This window comes from Lycorma delicatula, chromosome 3 (genome assembly GCF_047948215.1).
Source record: "Lycorma delicatula isolate Av1 chromosome 3, ASM4794821v1, whole genome shotgun sequence".
NCBI lineage: Eukaryota > Metazoa > Arthropoda > Insecta > Hemiptera > Fulgoridae > Lycorma > Lycorma delicatula.
The window spans coordinates 88,878,864-88,903,044 of NC_134457.1; the positions used below are offsets into that span (position 1 = coordinate 88,878,864).

Below are 24,181 nucleotides of genomic sequence, written 5' to 3' on the forward strand. Positions count from 1 at the left end.
AGCATAATCACTAATTTTATAGGATTCGTAGGGTAAATGAAAGAAAACAGTCGAGAGTTCTAATGTTCAAATCCTAGTAAAGGCAGTTACTTTTATTCGGATTGAATATTAGATCGTGAATACAGGTGTTCTTTGGTGGTTGGGTTTCAATTAACCAAACATCTTAACAATGGTCGATCTGAGACTGTACAAGTCTAAACATCATTTATTTTTATACATATCAGCCTCATTCATCCTCTGAAGTAATATCTTACGCTGGTTCCGGAGGTTAAACAGAAAAGAAAGAACAAAAACGGTCCTGCCGGCCAACAGTTTCAAATGACAAATCGTTAGTACGTGTTCGTACGTCCTTTGAAATATCTCTTTAAAAATCAGTAACAACGCTATCTCAGCAGATTAGAATGCCAAGCGGGAGTATCCACAACAGCCTCAAAGAAATTAATATCCGTATCGCATTCATGTCGTGCAAGAATTGTGAGAGGTCAATCATAGAAAAATATCTATTATTGCAAATGGTTTATATGTTTTATTTGAGGCAATTTTCGGATAACATTTTCTTTAGTAATTAGACGTTGGTTCTCATCTAGCTGGCCATGTAAACAGCCAGAACAACCGAGATCGGAATGTTGAGAACCGTCACTTTTTCCACGAGACTATATGATATACAGAAAAAATCGGAGTTTGGTTTGCGATTTCTCGTAAAAAAATAGTCGGTTATTAGATTTTATCTGAATGCTACCAGCAGATTACAACAGACTTCATAGCGCTACTGGAATATGAAGGCTATTGCAGCAAGACATGCAACAGCCCAAACAGTGAATAACATAATATTGCTGCTACATTAGTTCTTTGGGAAGAAACGTCACCTAGGATATCTCCCACGGATTTCTTTTTTGCCGTTATTTAAACGAAAACGTATTCAGAAATAATCCTCGCACAATTGAACGTCTCAAACGGAACAAAGTCAAAATATTCCGTATCAGTTTTGCAATCTCTAAAAGAGTGGCTGCTATCATAAAAAAAAAAAAAAAAAACATGTAATGCTTGTATAGTTGCATTTGAATGACGATTCGAAATTTTATTATAACAAAATTAGTGTAAGTTATGAAATTATTTAATATTTATTTAATAACTTTTTATATATTGGATTCCCTAAATATTTTTGTTCTGTATGGGTTGTGTAACATTTCACTCGCTCTATAAAATGAGGAACCACTGAAAGTATATACTCATAAACTAATTGGCCAGGTGGTATTAAATGTGTAGATTAAGTAACCGGATCACGAATGTTAAAAAAACTGCCTCTATTTCCGGTCTATCAGGAAGAAAGATGTTCTACGCACCTGTATTTCAAAAAGAATTCAAGTACATTTAATTAAACAATAACTTTTAAAGGTTATAACCCCAATTAATTCGTTTCCTAAAGTAACTGTAAGAACAGAAACACATTTTTATAACTTCATTAACAGAGATTTAATTTATTATTATAACTATAAAATTATTATTAATAATAATTAATTGTTTTTATGTTTTAATTTAAAAAGAATTAAAAATTCATTCAAAATTTCACAACTTTTATTCATATATTGATTTTATGTTTATTATAATTAAACATGTTATTTCTGGATATGATAAATACTTTTACGTCGTATTATTCAGATAAGATTTTAAGCTTTCCTGTTCCTTAATTTAAGATATCTTACTAAACAATGCTTCATTATCAATATTTATTGTTTCATTAATCAAGTTTCTTTAATATTTTTTTTTTTTTAATACAAACCCATTTTTCTCTGTTGATATTTTTATATTTATTTACATACTTATTGCCTTAAAAATGTTTATTGGTTTTTTCAAACGTTGTAATGTTAACGATATCTTTTTGATACGCGCGCACATATTATAAAAAAAAGATTAGTCATTCAGTCGAGTTCAACCCTTGGCGATTCCAATACCTTTGAATTTTCCTGGCAGTTTGCCATTGCCTTCTCAATACAATTAATTGAAACCCAAGCGTCAAAAGAACTCCAGTATTCACAGTCTAGTATTCAAATCCATATAAAAGCAACAACTAACTTTACAAGGACTCAAACCTTAGAACTCTCGACTTCGAAAATCAATTGATTTTGCGATGACAAGTTTAACCACTATAATAACTCGGCGGGTTGAGTACATGATATATATATATATCATGTATTCACGTTTCTTTTTGTTAATTTTTTTTTCATTTTGAAATTTTAAATTAAGGTGGATAAGCTCTTTTTTTTTATATAATTTTTTTTTTTTGTTGGATTAATATCTTTTATCATTTTAAGTTCGTTGTAGATTAATTATTTATTTTTTACTGGATTTAAATTAATTATTTTATTTTTAATTATGATTAAATTATTCGATTTAAAAATTTTAATTATGAATTAGGCAAGAAATAATTTCGCCTGTTTTATATATATATATATATACTAGCTTATTAAATCAACGCGACGCGCTCGCGTGGATTTTGGATGTGTACTTAGAATATTGTCAAAATGAACATTAAATTTTTGTTACAATTCTACAACGAAGGCAAAGGAAAATTCAAAAAATCAATTATTTATTTGTACTTACATAAATGATCCATCTTTTAACGAGCTTTTGAATTCCTTCCTGGAAGAAAGTTTTCGGTCTGGTGTGCAGAAAATTTTTCACCGCATCTATGGCCTCTTCATCAGATCGATAATGATTCCCTTGCAACTCTTCTTTTAAAGTACCAAAAAGATGAAAATCGCTTGGAGCCAGGTCCGACCTGAATGGAGGATGGACCAGCAGCTCAAACCGAGATCTTGAAGCCAAAGGACTGTTTTTTTTACCGTATAAGGTCGAGCGCGTTACCCTGAAGCAAAATCACGCCTTTAGAAAGTTTATCACGTCTTTTGGATTTGATTTTTTGCTTCAGTAAACGCAGTAACTCATAATACTTATTGTCACTGTTTACTGATTGACCTTTAGGTTTGAAGTAAACCAAAAGTGAACCTTTCATATCCCAGAATAGCGTCATCATTACCTTTCCTATAGATATTTGAGTTTTGAACTTTTGCTGTGGGAGAAGAAGGATGTTCCCACACTAAACTTTGTCGCTTACTCTAGGGTTCAAAGTGACGGACCCATGTCTCATCAACGGTTATTATTCGCTTAAGAAATGAGTCTCCTTCATCTTCGTAACGTTTCAAAAGCTTCTGGGAAATTTTCAAACGTTTCTCATTGTGGATGCTGGTCTATTGACGTGTAACCCAACGAGTACGAAAGCGCTCCGAAAGTTTAAAGAATCATGGATGATTGGAAATGCTTATACTCAACTCACTTGCAATGTCATCAACTGTAATTCGTCGATTACCTAGAATCATTTGTTTAACCGTTTGAATATTATCGCTAGTTTTTGAAGTGGAACCTTGCAGCTGTTCATCACACACCGAAATCCTACCATTTTTAAAAGGATCAATCCATTCGTAGATCTTGCTTTCACTCAAGCAACTCTCTTTATTCGATGAATAATCTCTGCTGGTTTCACTCCTTCTGAACTGAGGAAAAGTATCACTGCTCGCATTGTGCAATCAGACAAAAAAGCACTCATTTTAAACAGTCTTTTAAACACAGTCACAACTAGTTAACAATGATGCAATACTTTCAATTCAAAAAATCCCAAATTGGATTCTTGGAAAATGGTAAAATACACATCAATCTGTTTGTAAAGATGAATCTAAATGCCATTCTTCACCGCTGTAACACTTTCGGTTTCTGAGATGTAGAATTATCATGAAAAACTGAGTTTTCCATCCTTTGGAAGCCCATGAGTACGTAGGGTATGAGGTTTCATACCGAAAAAGCGTTTCTATGTTTAACTGTTATTTAAGTTGTAATCATATTTATATAGTTATCTACCATATAGTTATAGTTATATATAGTTAGTTAATTATGGATTATCTAATCATATTTATATACTTAAGTTATAAATAGTTACATATTACATTTTAAGTGAATAGTATTTTCAAAGCCGTCGTCATACCTAAAACGTAAAGAAAATTCATTTCGTCCCTCAGTCTCATCACGCTAATGAAAGTAATACCGTACTTTTTTTCGAAAAGTTTGTTAAAAATCAGAAAATAAACAATTTTGGTTATATATTATGATCTTTACTCAAACATAAACAATACCCATTTAGTAAATGAGAACCGGATAGCAGTGAGAACAACATTGCGAGTCAAAAAATTATTTATACAATTCTTTTTATTTACTCATTTGTAACATGGAACATGTTTTAAAAACAAATTCTTCTTTTGATATTTATCCATAATGGATGGAAAACATATTTTAAAGTACGAAAATGTTTAAATAATTTCTCTTTTGAATATAGAATAAATCTTAAAGCGGTGTTTTAAATGAGGTTTTATAAACGTATTTGGAAATCGAACCTGTATAAAAATTTCTTTTGAACAACTAACTAGGTTGGTAGTTCATATTTTAACGTAGTCGAAGCTATTTAATATAATTTGTAATTTAAAAGAAATGTAAAAGGTAAAAACTGTAAGGAGAAAAAATATTAAATATTACTATTATTATTAAAAAATTAATAATTGAAAATGAAGTATAAAAAAGTTAACCCAAAACAGAAATAAATGTGAAGTATATAAGGTAATTAATGACAAAAATAATGTTTTATGATAAGTAAAAAATTATACTTACTTTTAAATCAATTACGAATGAAAAATTCAAATCAATTTTGAATCTAAATTTGCACATCTTAGTTTAAAATCTAAAATGTGTATATAAAAAACTTATTTTTTTTCATTATAAACTTTAATGCGATAATTTGATATAAATAAAGATCTACTTTATTAAATTATATGCCATCTGAACTGTAACCGCTGATAGAATTTGTTTTTTTTCTTCCGTATCTTTTATACATCCATGAATGCGTTCTTTAAAATCCATTATCTCAAAACTTCCTGTTTAATTTTATAAAATTACAATCTCCGTGTTTCTTTTTAGCAGTTTATATGTAATCTTGTTTGTTTATAAAGTTATTTATATTATTATCAGTTGTATGTTATACAAATGAATTTTTATTATTTATTACATTTAATTTACTTTCTACACTATTGAATTCAATAATAAAATAAATTTGATCATTAAAATATACTGTATTGAAGTCTAGAAGAATTTCTTTTTACTATTATTATTATTTGTTATCTTAAAACCATTTTGAATAAGAATTATTTTTTTAATTCTAAGGGACACTTTCCATAAAATGTGTTATTTTTATTTATTTGTCAGTTATCGTACCTATAAAATTTGTAATAATTGAGCTAACATTAATCATAAGTCAATCCAGGAAATAGAACAACCATTTTCAAAGCAAAACGAACATCCAGCGTCAGGTATAATAAAGAAAGTATAGAAAGAACTGGGTTCTTCTTTTCAATTAATTGAATATACAGTTCCATATCAGCATGACAAGCCTGCTGAAATTGACATGATATTCAGATCGATATGTGAGGTTTTATTTCCTGAGTTTTTTAATACTTGTCTACGTAGATTTTAACTTTATTAAATTTTGTCCTCGAGCCGACAAATGGGCAAGGCCGTACTCAAAATAATTGTTTTTCTTTATATTTGTAAAACGGCTTGACCATTAAATACCAAATTTAGGCAGAGTATTTCTATATATAAGGCCTTAATTGGTTCCCTACAGACAAGTGAGGAAGGCAATAACCAGTTTCTCATTTATTTTGACTTTGATTCTCCAAAATCGATTTCCAAAATGATTTTCCAGTTTTATATTTTATAATTGCTATGATCGATTTAAAGTATCATTAATAAAACGAACCCGTTAAAGTTATGCAATTTTTCCTCTGGTTTTTTTTCAATTTTTATTTAAAGATATTTACAATATTTTTACATAATTATTATTTTTAAGGTTTAACTTTATTTTTCATATATGAGGAGTGGCAGAGGAAAATCAAACCTCTCTTAATTTTCTCTATTCTCAAATATCATTTATATAGAATTGTCGCATAATCGCCCCTTGTACCTCAAGTCCTTTTGTGTATGTCATAAATACATTTAAGAATAATTAGAGTAGATAAAGTAAACAACAAATTAATTTACCTCGTTTCGTTGAAACAATACATTAAACTAGTTCAACTTACTGAGTTGCGATGAATAAATGGAACTCAGAATTGTCTAAGTAATTTGTTAGACTTATGATTGTTTTAACAGAGTGTGTATTTCAACAAATTTCACCGGTTCTAAATAAATTAACATTGTTTTAAACTTCAGAAACATATAAATGATTAGTTTCAATTGACTTGTAAAAAATTATTAACAGAAAATAATTTTCACAGTAATTAAATGCTGGATACTTAATTTTTTATGTTTGTAATTTTATTTTAACACTTACAGATAATTGGGTTGTACTGTTAGGAACATGCCCTTGAATCTCCACTCCCCCTAGCTTCTTTAGTAAATATATGTCCTTGCACTTTAATTTGGCTTCAGAGTATTTTAAAATGTAATAAATTTATTTAAAATAATAAATTCCATTATAAAAAAGAAATTTTTTGATAGAATTATACATCCTGCAATTCTGCAAATCAGCTGAAATACATCAGCTACATACTGGATAATATGCTTACGCATTGTAGGACTTACAGGATCGGATGTCTCTTGATAAAGAAAAGAATTCTATATAACATTAAAAATAATATGTTAAAAGTAGTAAAATATTATGAGCTGTCTAACTACATTTACAATTAAAATTCATGGTTCGTAGAATTAAAAGTAATAAATGTATATTTTATATTATTTATTTGCCCAGCGGTTTAAGTTACAGCCTCATCATCTAACTACCGCATGTTCCAACCCCATGTCTGTTTAAACCACTACTTCTCCTTCTACAGCCGTGTTTATATTTCTACCATCTCAACAACCTCGGTTTTATTTTTATTTTTTTGTGTCCTTTCTGCTGGTTTCCACTCCCAGATTCTGCTTGGCAATCTTTCAGAATCAAATTCATACAAGTGGTTGTTTAACATAGCAATGGTGAATTCAACCAAATTAGTAAGTCTCTATCCATTACTACAGATTATACTTATGAATAATAACATTTTCTCACATTATGTCCTAAAATAAAAGCAAAATTATTCCATTAAAATTTTGTAAAATAATTTTTAGATGAATTTGGTTGGTCATTTAGAAATTCAAATATGCAAAAAATCGTTTTCTATCTATCTGGAAAGTTCTGCTTAGAAACAACATACACCCATAAGATACTAATGAAGATAATCAGTAGTGAAGACTCTCTAACACTTTCCAAGATTCCAGATTTTTTGGTTATATTCTAATTTCTCTATATAAAAGTTTAGCTCTGTTTCTGTACGTATTAGAATAAATGTTATTAAAATATCCGTTGCATTATATTGCTTGTACCAATTTTTTTTAGTACTAACAAAGCATTTGAATTACGGCCGGCTATAGTGAGTATGATTACTTTTGAGGAAGTAGAGAGGTGTCACATCTAGGGCTACATATCATCTACATTTCTATGGGTTTGGATTGCCGATAAGCAACAGCATATTCGACTCAATGAAGAAGCCGATTAAAAATTCCCCTTCCCTCTAAAATTTTCGTACTTAATCTTGCATAAAAACTAATTCTTTTTCAGAATGGCTTTCGTTCGTTAATGAATTTTGAATCATGTCAGGTCGCTACATTGGCGTGTCCTGATGACGCTAGGGAGACTCCGGTGGGATGCCCCTACAGGGGGCTTGACAGGGAGGTCACGACACCCTAGTGATGCTTAATCGCCGGACTGGTTACCTTACGGGTATTTAAATCAGAAAAAAAAAGGGTTGCTACATTGAAAATTATTTTTAAAATTGAGTTACCGATAAATAAAGATATCAGTTTAGCTAAATAAAATTGTTAAGATATTTGAACTATGATAACTTGTAATAAAAATTCAAAAGAGGGGAAGATAGATACTGACGCAGAGGGGTAGGCAGCTGGATTATAACAGTCCTCCAGCTGCCGTTCTTCTATAACTCTCTTCACGTATTACATTTTTCTGGTACGATCCATTGTTTTTAGAAAAGTAGTTAGAGCAATTGTGAAGTATGAACTATCCTCTGAGCTTTTATATATGAATCCAGGGATTTTTAAAAACTTTTTTGTATCGTAATAAGAAATGAAATATACATTAGTTATATAAAAATAACTACAATTAATATTAAAATTACTAATTTTTTTTTTTTTTCATGTGTTATATAGGTAAGAATGTCTTATCGAGGTATAAGCCGTCATGTGGACGTCGAATCACTCCAGGAGCCTGGCTCCCGGTTTACATTACAAGAATTAATCGGTGAAGGAACTTACGGAGAAGTTTATAGTGCAAGGGATACCGTAACCGGTAAGCTTTGCACAGATTATTATTTTATCATTTCTTTCTACTTCACCTTTCTTACCTATTCAAAATATTAAAAAATAAATAATTTGTTTTTAATCCCGTGGTTTATCGTTTGTGTCTTTCATCCATCGTTTGTTTTTGGATTGTAATTAACAAGATATTTTGTCTGGTAAATAAAGAATAAAATACAATTTACTTGTATGCTGCCACTTCATGAAAAATGGATTCAGGTATTAAAGATATACCGAATATCTGGAGAGTTTTGGATTATTAAAGCATTCATTTACTTTAACTAAAAAATATCTCATCTATCAGGTAGATGTCTATATCTTGCAATTATTTTTTCTTTTATTTATTAGCTGATATTGGTGTAAATATCTTTTAAGTGCGCAATTTAATTAATTTATTTTTTTTATTTTTTGTTCCTAATTTTTACATTGCAATCTGTTCAACGTTGGAACAATAAGCAACCCAATGGCCCAGCGAGATGATGATCACATTTATGACATGTATATAGGCTCATGCTGATCATTCCTGAGAGGCGTGGTGGTTAATTGAACCGTAACCATTAAAATACACTAGTATCCACTGTCTAGTATTCAAATCCGTATAAAATTAACTTGCTTTTACTAGAATTTTAACCTCAGAATAAACTTCTACTTCGAAAATTAGCTGTTAAACAACTGATTTACGACGACGAGATTACCACTAATTTACCGTTTTAACCCGGTAGTACTACTAAATACCTAAATTTTTTCGATAAACTTATTTTTTGTCACTTTATTTCTTGATATCTTATTTCAAAAAATAAAAAAGATTGAAAAATACTAAATATTATGGGCATATATTGCTAGTATACCGCCTACAGTCATAACTGGTGTCTTGTGATCCTGAAAAAAATTCTCAAGGAAAAAGATTTCACAAAAAATTAAAATAAATAAAATGCATTTTGTGTTTTATTTTTATTTATTAATTCACTTTTTTTTGTCAAGCTCAATTTGTTAAATTCAGTAGAAAATGAGAAAGTGAATGATATTTATTGTTAACAGAACTACCAGTTTTTTCTTTTTTGAGTTTTTTTATTTTAGATTTTTTTTTATTAATATATTATTTATTCCTTTTTTTTAAGAATTACTAAAAATTTATTTATTATTAAAAATTATTATTAAATTCTTTCCCGTTTGAAAATAATAATCCAAAGTGATTACTGTAAGATTTTGATGAACTTCATTGGTAGAGGATTCTAAACAAATATTATTCAGTAGAGATTTTAAACTAATGTTAAAAATATTACAATATGTTAAGTTTTCATCTAGTACACCACGAAAAAACGTGACAGGAACAACATTTAAAAACGACCGGTGTTTTTTTATAGCCAATTACAAGGTCATGCTGTGATTTTTTTAGATAAAATAAATGAGAGACATAGCAGTACGTACGTATTAGGTTATTAATGCAATATGTAATTAAAACTGGTACAGTTCTCAAGGCCGATTCATAGGTTGTACGTCTGTACTCGGTTATGTCTTTTGTGTACATTCAAACACGTTTTGTTTGATTTATACAACATTTATATGGTGTAAAAAAAACATATTTATATCATTAAACAAAAATATGTTGTACTATCTTGTTCTGTAAGAAGTTTATTTTCTTTTTTAGATCAGATCATGTGTTGTAAATTTAAAAAAAAAATAATATTTCTTATTTAAATAAATTTTTATTTTTTATTTACAGGAATCTATTATGTAGAAAGAAATATGTATGTTTTGTAGTACTAAATTTAATTTCCTAAAAACATGTTATTGAAACATGTCAAGAGATATTTATTATCTTATTTATCTAAGAATAAATTCAATCTTTAAACCCCACTACGTAAGGATTACATAATATTTACAGACCTGTACGTTTTCTTACGAAAGATTTTTATTAGTTTACCACCTTTTAAACACATTATTTTATTTTAAAGCCTACACCACCTTGTCTAAGTCACTAATCACTTTTCTATTACAACACCGATAACAACAGTTACATTAAACAAATACCACAAACTACCTGAGACCAAGGTTTGTAACTTTTATATAAAAAGTTCATATACAAATAAAAACATTATTATATTCTAACTAAAAATATTGGCTTTTATAAAGAATTATATAAGTTAAAGTATATTGAACTGAGATAGATTCTTTTTTCCCCTTTTCGATTTTTCCCACTTTAAGACCTTACAACTTCCTTCACTCCTTTCTTCATGGCTGCTTTCTCTCTTATCAGTATACCTTTTCATCCTCTCCGCATACGTTTTTGCATTCTTTCGATAACTTCATTTTAAGACCATTTTTCCTGGTATTTTTTTCTTTGAAACCCTCTAGGGTTCTGAAGGTGTTATAATTTTAAATTTGAATTCTTTTTTAATCTCTTTAATCCCGTTTATTTTTGTTTTCCTACTACAGACGAAATCAAATCTTTGATTTCGTCTGTAGTAAACATTTAATGTTAAAAACATTAAATGTTTTTACTCATTCTGACGAGGTGACCAAAGAATATCAATTTTCTCTTTTTTATTGTTCATTTATCCTTTTTTTTAATTTTGATATATTTCATTGCTACTTCAAAGTTTAAAGGTGTTTATTCTTTAACTTAACCCAATATTTTTCCAGTTATTTTCCTTTAAGTTTTCTGTATTTCCTATATCCGTGTTCATGATTAAATTTATATATATGTATAAACTGTCTAGTTTTATTACTTTATATAATATCTGATATTCAAGTTTTTTATAAACATTTTGTATTATATGTATTTTCGATTACTCCGTAAATTTTTCAATCTTTCAAACTCTTGAATTACTGATTTTTCTAATCCATTTTTCTTATAAGTTCACCTATATTTTCTTGAGAATATAATTCTCAATTATAAAAGAATTTTTCTATTATTTTTACTTTTCCTATTCCTATCTGAATGTATTTTTTTTTTAATATTTGTTTTTTCGATTGATATTTTTAATCCTGTTTTACTAGTGATTGTATTTAAAATATTGATTTGTGCTCTTGCCGATTCCAGATCAGTTAAGAGAATTGCAAATCATCTGAAAAGCTAAAAAACTGATTTTAATTCCATGTTTCCTTACTAATATTATTTATCTGATATTCTGATTCTCCAGTTCAATGTTCCACAGTCTAATTATGAATTAGTCTTTTATTTATTTTTTTAAGTATAAGGATTAATTCTATAATTTTTATTTTTATTTAAAAATAAATTTTACAGTATTTTGATTGAATGTGGTCCAGCAAGCGGATATGAATCACTTTAAGAATAAGATATGGGAGAAAGAATTCATGAATAAGAGAAAAGAATCGCCAAGAAGTAGAAGAATTTATCTGGAGCCTCCCGTGGATCCCTGGCGGTCCAGGTGGACCCCCAGGGATCCACGGGAGATTTGACGGGGGTCTACGTTGGCGTGACAAAAAAATGGGGGTTCACAATTCGTAAGCTAGGATCCACGAAAATTCATCTGGTTTCGATAGTGAAGAACTAAAATATTGGCTTGACTTTGCGTATCAATCTAGGCAGATAATGTTTTTAGAAGCTCAGCGACTGTAACTTACAATTACAAGGGGACAGTCTCAATTTAATAAAAACAAAGGGTGTAATTTCAGCTTTTCTTGGAAAATTGAAATTTATGAAGCAAAATATTAGTCGGCGCGTATTTTTCCAGTTTTCAAACTTGTCACAGGTAGAATGCCTTGATGAGGATATTCAGACATACGTTCAACATTTAATTGCCCAGCATGATGACTTCAAAATCTTTTTTTAAGATATTCTGACGATGGAAATACCACCACGGATCATAAATCCATTTGATGAAACGGAAGTGGAGAATGTGATATTACAAGAGAAGCTACTCGAGCTTAGCACTAATGAGGAGCTGAAGGTGAAATTTAAAAGAGGGTATCAAACATTTTGGCTGCAGGCAGAAATACCAGAAAAATATCCTAGACTGTGGGGAATTGCGAGAAAGCTTTTGATAGCGTTTCCCTCGTCATATCTTGTCGAAAAAAGTTTTAGTGTCGTTACAAACCTTTTATCAAAAAAAAAGGAGCAGATTCAATATCACAGAACGGGGAGTTTTGCGCTTATTCCTAACAAAACTGAAGCCAAATATTGATAATTTGCTGTCATTCCATCAAGTACATCCCTCCCATTAAAATTGTAACTATTTTGTGATTGTCATTGTAGAAGTTACATTACGTTATTAATTTTAATTATATTACGACAATTTTATTACATTACATTGCAATACGATAACAATAATAATTAATAGCGTAATGATTACATATTTGAATAAATGCAACACAAAAAAATATACTATTTTTCTTTTGCTTTTTACCACTCTGAATGGGAAGTTTTCTTTTTATTTGATTGGCCAATTTTACATTTTTGACATCCACTCACTCAATCAAAAATAACGCAAATTTTCATAGTTAGATCTAATCTTCACATTTTCCGTCGACTGGAAATATGGTAGAAATGTAGCTGCAGGGGGTCCACCGAAACCAGCAAAATTTTGAAAGTTGTCTATGAGAAAAATAAGTTTGGGAATCTCTGCGCTAGAGATATCTTTCACAGAATAAGGGCAACACAATTCTGATCATGACCGGCTCAATTACATGTTTTATCAATTCGACTTTTTTCCAGATACTTACTAACCACCCCAAAAAAAAGCCTTGATTTTCCTTAAAGAAAACCTTCGCCTTTTCCCAGTTTTTAGTTTCTTATACGAAGTTCAAGAAAGCATTGTATTGCGAAAAATTTTGGTTTTCAGATTTCAACGGAAATATAAATTTGGACCATCCTTGAATCCATTTTGACTAGTTTCGGCGTGACGTCTGTTCCTACATATGTAACTCGTTCGTTTGTATGGCTGTTTGTACGTATGTATGTTTGTTTACACTGCAAATGTAAATTATATTTGCCAGTGTAGTTGACAGAATCAAAAAGCAGGCGGATATTCAAGAAACTATCTTGAATATTAGCTCTACAATAACAAAGTAATCGATTTTTTTTAAAATGTAGGAATTATTTTGTTTAATTATTACTACTCTAGATTTCAATATTAAAATTAAAATTTAAAAAAATTACGGCCAAAATTTAATTTAGTAGACAGGTTTAAAATAATGTAGTTTAGTTACCGAAATTGAGATTTAGTACATAATTTAACGGTAATTATAATAATTATTCTAATATTCTGCTCTTTTTTTAGCTAAAATTATTCTCTAATCTAAATTCTAAATCTTTTTTTCATCTATAATATAAAGAAAAACCAGTTATTTATTTTTACTAGTTATGGAAATAAAATTTGATTAAATATTACTTTTATTTGTGAATATCTAGTTTACTTAGTTTTACCTATGTATAATTTTAAATTGAGTATTTCTATTTAAAAAAATGAACAGTACCTTTCTAATTTTGTCATAAATTTAAAAGCATTCCCCTCTTTATAAAAATACAGCTCTCTCTCTCTCTCTCTCCCTCTCTCTCTCTCTCTCTCTCTCTCTCTCTCTCTCTCTCTCTCTCTCTCTCTCTCTCTCTCTCTCTCTCTCTCTCTCTCTCTCTCTCTCTCTCTCTCTCTCTCTCTCTCTCTCTCTCTGTGTGTGTGTGTGTGTATGTGTGTGTGTGTGTGTGTGTGTGTGTGTGTGTGTGTGTGTGTGTGTGTGTGTGTGCGTGTGCGTGTGTGCGTGCGTGCGTGTGCTAGTACTAAATTTTTCTTAAACGTTTAGTTTTAATTTAAATGAATAGTATTTAAATAAATGCTACCTTTTTTATGAAGATAGTTTCTAAAATTTTACTGAATATGTCTTATATTTTATTGTCATTTAATGTTCAATACTTTTATGTGTGTAGGTAAGGAATTTTTATTTCCTTTTATTTACATTTTCATAATTTAAAAATAATGTATATTTTTGGACGAGAAGTAATAAACTATAATATCAGTTTATTTTTTTTAAAAATAACTTTATTTTTATTATGACAGTTTTATTTATTTATTTTTTTTATAAATATCCATTTCAGTTTTCCAGATTATAATCTCAAAATAATAAGATTATTTTATTTGGATTATAATCTTATCATAGTATTACATTATAACATAAAAAGTTAAGTAATTGAGAGTTTTGTAGTTATTAGAACTTGATTTTTCAATTAAATATGATCTCAATTCCATCCATCCGATTAAATTTTCCACTTTAAAATTTTTATAAAATAAAACGTATATAGTGACTTCTTGGTGCTCCGCCGCGTTATTGTTACAAAATAATGTTATATATTTAAAATATCGATTAAAAACCTATTCAATTTACAAGTCTCATTCCAACCACCTTGCTTTTCTCTTTTCTTTCCTACCACAGGTAAAATTCGTGCTCAAAATCTATTCCCATTCCGTTCAGACGTTCTACTGGACGGATCGGGTTGATTTTTTTTATTCTGCTCGGAATGACTCGCAGATATGTCATCAAGCAACGATGGACCTTCAGAGTGATTTTCCTGCGAGTAATAAGATCCGAAGACTCCTAAATTAAATAATAAATGAGGAATTTTCAGACGAAACTAAAATTTGGAGTCGGATGACGTTTGACGATATATCTGTGGATCATTACCAGTAGAATAAAAAAAAATCAACCCGATTCGTCTATTAGTTTCCCAAAATCTTTTTTTAATCGTTAATTAAATTCGTAAAACCGATTTCAAAAATCTTATCCGTTTCGTATTTTTTAACTGATTCCATCGATGTTTTTAAGTAATAATAATAATAATGTCAATTATATTTTAAAATTCTATGGAATATTTGAAATAAAAATGTCAAGGATGAAGCCGGGAAAGTTATTCAACTTTTTTTTGGCTTTTTTAGTTTTGTTTGATTGATTAATTAGTAATTTGTAACGATATCCGTTGTGTAATTTTTTATTTTTATTCATCAATTCGTATTTATTTGTTATTGCATGTAGACAGTTAAGTTTTTAGATGATTATAAAAATATTATTTGGAAATTGAAACGTGTAACTTTCATTAGGTCCGGTTTTTTTAATTTAATTTTTATTTGTGTAATATAATTGATGAATTAATTAAAGTAATACCCATTAAATTTTAATGTTCTAATTTTCCTTTTTTTATTTCATATCATTATTATTAGTAGTAGACATTAATAGTTGGAATAAATTTTATTAAATTTAATTAAGTTACATACACGCGCACGTGCGCACACACACTCACTTTGTTAATTATGGAGAATTTATATCATTTTAATTCATTTACTTATTTAAATTTTTAATTAAGACATTTTTTTTTAATAGTTAATCAATAATACTGGTATAAATATTTTTATTGATTTTTCTCATTATTTTATTTTATGCTTGCAATGCTTGATTACACTGTTAGTTTATTCGATTATACTTCCGGAAAGGTATTAATCCTCCGATGAATCTTTTCAGCTGCATCCGGTTTTTAAAACGAAGATTCTAAAATTACATATTTTTGCTCTCAACCACTTGTATGATTTCCTTGCTACTATTTAAAAAAAAAGAAAGAAAGTAATACTCTATATTCGAAGTATATACAGTGTATAGTGCAATGTGCATTACAATGCACTAAGGTACATTTCAAATAGGTGTAATTATTAAATTATAGAGTTTTAGATAAGAAATAATCATTAAAAAATATTAATGGTCACTGTTAATATCTTTCAGTAAAGTTTTTTCCTTTTAGAAATAATTTTTTTTCTTTGTAACTAAAAGAAAGATATATAGATTTAGTTTTATGATTTCTTTAACTTATATGGTAGTATCGCTGTATAGAATTTCAAATAACCGCGATGCCAATACAAAAGAGTTTAAATTTTTAAATAACTGTAAATACTCTGCACCTTAGTCTGATTAAGTTTAAATTTAATGGTATCAGTATCCGGAATATACATCCTACCGGAATTTTCTAAGACTATTTTTGTGTCCTTATTTTGTTATAGAGAATCATGAAAGCTCGAGATTTAAAAAAAAACACCTAAACTTTTGATCGATCATCACACTTTCCCATATAGCTGTTGCTATAGCAACATATAGTATAGTTATAGTATATAGTATATACTATATATAGTATATATAAATAGTATAGTTATTTTCCGGAAAATAGATAAAAGTAAAAATGTCAAGAAAGATTAAATTGACAATTTTAAAAAATATGGCTCAAACAAATGGGTTTTAAATTCCGATAACTTTCTTAGTTTAATGTATGTCTCAGTGGCTATACCTGGTTAAACGGTTTAAAATTCAGTTTGAATTTGAAAATATCTTACTTACTTAGATGATTACATATAGGACCATAAAACGTTTTTCTTGGGATATAGTTGTTTCTCTCTTTTATATGTACTCCTGAGGTTGATCGTCCTTTTTTTAGCATAAATTACTTTTCCTTTTTTTATCGTTTTATCTTTAAATTGGTGTAGAACGCAGTTTTCCATTAGTTTCATTCTGAAGATGTTTAAACATAAAGTCAATGTATCATTGGTGAGAGGCGGTTACCCTTATGAAACTGTCCAAAAACTAGATTTCTTGTTTGTAGCTACATTATAAGGCCGATAGTTGAACTGTATATTAGTTAGGAGGTAGACCTCCTGTTTCCATTTTAAAAAAAAATTAATAATGCTTGGAATATAGCTTTACAACGCTTGATGTTAAATATTATATGTTCATTCTTAGAAGGAGATATGAAATAAACAAACTGCAAGTGTGTAGTACATGTTTATACAGCACTATTGTACGCGCCGAGTTGTTGTAACTACCGGATGTTTATAAACAAAACATCGTGTTTCTTACCGACTTCAAAAATGACAGTACAAATTCTCTTATTCCATCCTGGATATTTTTAATCTTCTTTTAATTGTAGTTCTGTGTTACAGTACTTTTTTTGGTACGCGTGACTGTGTGTGTATATTCGGTTATTGCGATTTATTTATGTGCGATTATTACTGATTATTGTGAGATTTGATAGTGTGATTAGCCTATATGTGTTTGTTCAGTTTCATGTCCTTATTAATTATGTAACTCTTTCTTCTTAATTATGCAAAGCATATAAATATGTTAACCTAATTGAGTTCAGCAGCTGTTTTATAATATACATTTTGTCTTTGAAATACTACTGTTAATTAATTCAGTTCAGTTGAAAGATGTATAAATAGTCATTTCAATTCATTTAAAGATGTATTTAAAGTTAATTCAATTCTGTTAAAGATGTAATTTAAATGTGAATCTAAATAAAATGCTTTAATATAATACTTCTTAAAATATAAATAATGTACATGATAATTTAAATGCCGAATAGCACAGGCGAAACAAGCCTTCAGTCAGAAATATAGTTTGTTTACATCAAAAATTAATTTAAATGTCAGGAAAAGATTTTTGAAAGTATATGTTTGGAGTGTCGCTTTATATGGAAGTGAAACTTGGACGATCGGAGTATCTGAGAAGAAAAGATTAGAAGCTTTTGAAATGCGGTGCTATAGGAGAATTTTAAAAATCAGATGGGTGGATAAAGTGACAAATGAAGAGATATTGCTGCAAATAGATGAAGAAAGAAGCATTTGGAAAAATATAGTTAAAGAAGAGACAGAATTATAGGCCACATATTAAGGCATCCTGTAATAGTCGCTTTAATGTTGGAGGGACAGGTAGAAGAAAAAAATTGTGTCTGTTAAAAATAAAATGCTTAACATTTTCGCAAATATAAACATATGATAAAACTACCGAGTTATAAAAGATTGAAAAATTAACATTTTTGCCATTTTGAAATCGGTAAATATGTTTACTGTAATTTTTTTATTTATTAGAGAACGTTTGTGTAAATGGATGTACAAAATACTATTGTGATTTCTCAATCCAATCTTCAGATAAATCTTTATTAACAAACACAAAATGGCGGAAAAAATGAATAGGAAATCGACTTTTTTTCATAGAACATTTTTTCTTCTTATGATACGAAGAATCCGAAAATGTATCTCTACCCCAGCATTTTAGGTGCACTCTGTATATGGTAGACTAGTTAATAATTTAGAATCTTATTCTTTTGTAGTTAATATATTCCCAAATTTACTGTATTAAAATCGGATTATATCCACTACATTATAAAATATAACTGAATAAAATTACGTCAAAACCAGTTGATATAATAGGTATAAATGTAATACCGAATACGATGTTAGAGAATTGATATGAAAAATTATTACTTATTACTGTCAAGCTCACTGAAATATCTGTTTTTTCGTAATAACAATAATAATATTAAAATTTATTTGAAATTAAAAATGTGAATATTTCTAGTGCTCTTAATATTGTTATCTTGTTTACCCATTTAATATCAATTTATCTTACCTTTGATTACACATTTTTAGATAAAATTTAAAAGAATTTTTAAACATTGTATTAAATATATTATTCCTTTCGATTTACTTTGTTTTCTAAAAATCTCGTATAATATAAACGTTAATGAAAAGTTGTGTTGAATTATAAATACTATTGTTCGATGTATAATGTCCGAGTATTTCTTAATGTTGTGCCTTAAGCATTCAAACCGTAGATGAAACAACCGGTTGGATTACTGTTCGTATTATATACTTATAATAGCATCTTCATAATATTTTCATTTTATTTGTAGATCACTCTCTCACTCATTTATATGCATATATATACACGCACACTCTCTTTCCTTTTAGTTCATTCTCTGCAATCAGCAAATTGCAATAATAAATAGTATGGGCTGGTGATTGGAAGATTATGTTGCTTTCTAATAAACTTGTTTGTTGTTTATTTATTTTACTTATTTTATTATAGAAGTTCTCTTTTTACGTGTATTATTTATCATTTCGTACAACATTTTGACTATTTCTTTTTTTTAAATTATTTTTATTTTTTTTTGCATGTAAAAGGTGTGTCGTAAAAGTTCTGTTAATAGTAGATAATAAATAAAGTAGGATTTACTGACCACATCAACTTCATTGAGATTTGTAATATTTGAATTAATCTAACTACATTTTGCGTGTAGAATTGGTAAAATTTATATATTAGATTAAAAATATACATATTTTGTAAAAAAAAAGAGAAAAACTAAAATAATTTTAATTATCTGAATTTTAAAATAAAAGAAAACTTAAACTTATATTTTTTATGTTTTTATGTTATGACATCATGGAGTTCGTTAGAACTTCGTCGGTAAGAGGCGGCGAAGTCAACGAACTACGTTTACAGTTCTAAACATGACCTAACCTAACAGTGAAATGAAAATGGTACCTTTACGAATCGCGCCGCTAGATAGCGGCGCGATAGTACTAGGTAGCGGTACAAAAACGTTCTAATGTACTTGAAATAATAAAATGTAAAAGAAAATATACTACACCTTGTTTTAATAGTAAATGCTATTATGTAAATGAAAGTACAGAAGATGAAACAATTTTTTTAATCACTTCTTTAAAAAATAATGAAAGTTTTAGTTTACAAGAGATTATACTAGTTTTATTAATAAATGAATAAATAAAACAGAAATAAATTCGATTGGTAAAATCAAATCCAAAAAAATTACAATGAAATTCTAAACCGTACGGTAAGAGTCTCGCAGATATCATTTCTTCCGCTCAAAAAACAAAAATTTCTGTAATATAAATTAAACTGTTTTTAACAAAACGATACTGATATCAAAAAAGGTAAGACTATAACTATAAGGTTAATAAAAATATGTTATTAATTTAAAATTTTCTTTAAAAAATACATGTTAAATATATGTAATAGACAATAGATAAACAATTTTTAAGCGTTCCATATACGAAAAAAAGAAAAATTTTGAGATGCTAATAACATGAGATTTCAGTTTTTCTAGTGCTATATAACACTGTTACATCATGTTTTACCACAAAATGTAAACAAACGCACTTCAGCTCTGTGTGAAATGTAAACTACACTTTCGAATAGAATACACCCGTTTAGAAATTAAGCTTTATTTTTTACTGAACTGAGCCTATAGAAATAATTGAGATTTACGTAGAATAATTTCAAAATTGATAAGTAATTAATATTACAGCTATAAAAGTATTGAAATAGAAATATAGTGTTTCATTTATTATGTAACCGATATAAATATTATATACCTTGTTCTTAAGTTAAAGAAAAGATCAGAATACAAATATTATTTATTATAGGTCTTATAAAAAGTTAACTTTTATTACTGTTCTAGGTAAGCAAAAAATGTAAGAGTATTTTTATATCAAATATTAATAGTTATTAATTGATTCTTATCCTTAATGTTTAATTGTCCTAAAATGAAAGTCACATTTACGCTTAAGAGTAATGATGTTTATTAAACAACCGCTCCCTTTGTTATCGTAATAAAATAGACTTATTTTATTAAAAAATCTGATGTGGGCACTACTTCTTTGTACGCCTATTAAATTACATATACACATTTTATTTCATTAATAAATTTTGATATTTTTTGATATTTTTTTCTATTATTTATCTTATTTTTTTGTTTATAATCAGAAGTTCATAATTATTAATAAATGAATACATTTAAATTTAAAAAAAAGTTAAAAAAAGAGATGAAGTCTGATTCGAGCCGATGTGCCTTCTTCTTCTAAGACTGAAATATTTTATTAATTAAAATTTCATTTGGCTATAACTCTGGAACCAATGATAATAAGTATCACTTATGACATATCGTTGAAAAGCTCTCTCAATGAGAGCTTATTACTGCAGTTAAGAAAAAGTCCAAAATCCAGATTCTTTTGAATTTTGCGCTTTTTTGGACACTTTTGGTTCAGTCGATTGCAATCAAAAAGGAAGATGCTCAACTAGATATTACAACAGTCCTAAATTCAAAATGTCAACATCCTACGGCTAATCGTTTTTGAGTTATACGAGATACGTACGTACGTAGAGACGCCACGCCGAAACTAGTCAAAATGGATTCAGGGATGGTCAAAATGGATATTTCCGTTGAAATCTGAAAACCGAAATTTTTCGCGATCACAATACTTCCTTTCCTTCGTAGAAGGAAGTAAAAATTATAGCTGGAATTGGTATCCTGACGTGTGGTAAGACGACTTAGGCACTAATGTCTTACTATGCGTGACTTAATCTCTACTAAACAAACTAATGTATTAAAACATAAGTTTCCTCAAATGTTTTCTGTTATTGTTTGATATTTATGAGTAATTATATTGCTTAATATTATATCCTCTGGGATTACCGGGTAAGCAAATTAAAACCAAATTGCTACAGACGAAGCGCATTTGCGATAAGAAAAACTTTAGTAACGAAACGAAACAACGTAAATTGAATTAAATTCTGTATTTACATTAGCAAAAGTTCACATGTTTACCATATTTTTACAAATAATGTTCAAAGTGAACGCTCTGCGCAGCGATGCACTTTTGTGCTCGAGTGATCACATTGAGTGTATTGATACAAAACGTTGTCGTCAATCCCATCGATCTCTTATTGAATGTTCATCTTCAGTTCATCGATAGTGCGGGGATTTGATTCAGAAACGCTTTCCTTCAAATAGCCCTGGAAGAAAAAATTGTAATTAAACAAACCTGGGGAATGGAGGCGACCGCCTTCTGCTGATTGTACGTTCTTCTGTAAAAGCCTTACGAACGCGTGCTAGCGAATGGTTCGATGTGAGAGAGGTTGTTCTGCCTTGTTGGAAGAAGACGTACTCCTTTTCACGATCTATTAACCGAGAATAGGATTCTTCGAAAATCGTACGGAACACTTCTCTATTGACAGTTTGATAAAAAATATTGGCCTTGCTATACAACTACTAGAAACAATACACTCTACACCGATCTTCTCATCTTTATTTTGTTTCATAGGGACGCTCAGACATTCAGTGTGTATACTTTAGTTATCTGATGCTTGGTAATGTGGTAATTAACAAACCCAGATAAATGAAACCGTGTTTTTTCTGACGTGAAATACAGTATCGGGTTTTTTTGTTCATCAACAGGGGTTTTGTGAAGCTAGTTGCAATAATTAAGACATTTCCGTTTGTCTGATCTCTTAAATTGTTGTACAGTTTTTGTACGATACGTTTTCAAATTTAAATCATGAATAATCTTACGGCATGATCTGTATTTTACACTGCTTTGATATATATATATATATAAATTTTTTCTGACTGACAGAAATTCTTTCTTTAAATAGCGGCTCTGGCCTCTGGTGTTCTAAGGGAAGGTCGCCTACTGCGTTTTTCGGTGTTCGTTAGAATCCGGAAACTTTTCCACGAATATTTGACGAGTTTCTTGAAAGGATTCAGAATGCACATTCGCTTCCACTACAGCAACTCTTTCCTCGATCGACTATGGCATATTAAGAAAAACAAAACAGCGAAGAACGAAAATTCATTCCACTGAATCAGAAGAGAAGTAACACTCACAACCAACAGTGGCGCTAGTAGTAGCAGCGTTAAAGGTGACGCTCAAATAACTGCAGTCGAGCCGGTTCGGTTCGGTTTTAATGTGTTCCAACTTAAAACTATATTTTTCAATTTAGATTGTGAATGAATTAAGCTATTCTTTTTTCTTATTCGCTTATTATTTCATTGACAACAACGTTCAGTGTTTCTCACTGTAGAAAAATAAACTGAGTAGCTCTGTCGAATGTATTATAATGTTCTCTGTAGCAGGGCTAATATTAAAACATTTTTTTTTTTTGGATGTGGATTTGTGTCTAGTAATGTCTTATTCTGTAGTGACTCATGCAGGACAGCGTTCAAATATAGTTAATGAGTAAACGTCAGTATTAACGTAATTGCTAATTTTTAATTTTTTTAATTTACTGTTTATTGATTAAAAGACATGTAAAAAGTACTATTCCATATAACACTACGTTAATTTTGCTCCATTTGAAGATACTTTCCTGTATATGTAAATTTATAATTCATCTCCCCTAACTTATCTTGAAATTTTAGGAGGGTCCTGAACAATAGCGTTCAAAGTAGATTTTCCCCTTCAATAACAGTCTATTTCCGGTCGGTTTCCCTGACCTCTATTTCGTCCATCTATTACATTATTTATTTTTCTATGTAGCTAGATATTATGTTACTAGGTAGATATTTATTACATATAATCCTTCTAAAATTAAATAATTCAACTAGTACGTTTAAATGATTTTTTATTTCTATATCAAGCAAACATTAAAAAAAACACAAATATATATATATATATATATTTATTATCGGGATTTTAATCGCATAAAATATTGTTTGCTGTTCGTTTGACTGCTACTACCATTCCCGTAATGATGTAGATGATTAAAAAGGTGACACGTCACTAAAAAATGGCATAACTAAGCTCAAGAAATACTACCAGGGAAAGTTAAACAGTGAAATTATTTCTAATTAACTTCTTTTTTCTTCATTTTTTCGATGTAAGGCTTTCCTTTTAAGTACTTTGATGAGTCTCTTTTAAGCTTAAAATGAGTCCTCTAAGACTTGAACAAACAAAACTTGTTCGATTTGCTGTCTCCATTCTTGTTTTAATTTTTTTTTTAAATCGTTGTAATAAAGTTTCCATATTTAGTGAGGTAAATTTAGAAAATACAAGTTGTCTAATAAATGAAAAAATTTTGAGAAGGGACAAAAAACCAGGCTTGTTTATTGTTTTGTTTTTTTAAGTTTTCATAAAACTGCCGTAAATATATTTATGTTATAGAAAATATT

At 28.9% G+C, this 24,181-nt stretch overlaps 1 protein-coding gene across 5 annotated transcripts in view; it reads left to right on the forward strand.

The window, feature by feature from the left end:
- Positions 1 to 24,181, forward strand: part of LOC142321782 (myosin-IIIa-like) — a 361,639-nt gene that overhangs the window by 183,332 nt on the left and 154,126 nt on the right. For all 5 annotated transcript variants that reach the window (XM_075360160.1, XM_075360163.1, XM_075360158.1 and 2 more), the window contains exon 2: positions 8,299 to 8,437. In XM_075360160.1, coding sequence (XP_075216275.1) covers positions 8,305 to 8,437 — 133 coding nt within the window. In that variant the 5' untranslated portion in view covers positions 8,299 to 8,304. The remainder of the gene's footprint in view (positions 1 to 8,298; positions 8,438 to 24,181) is intronic.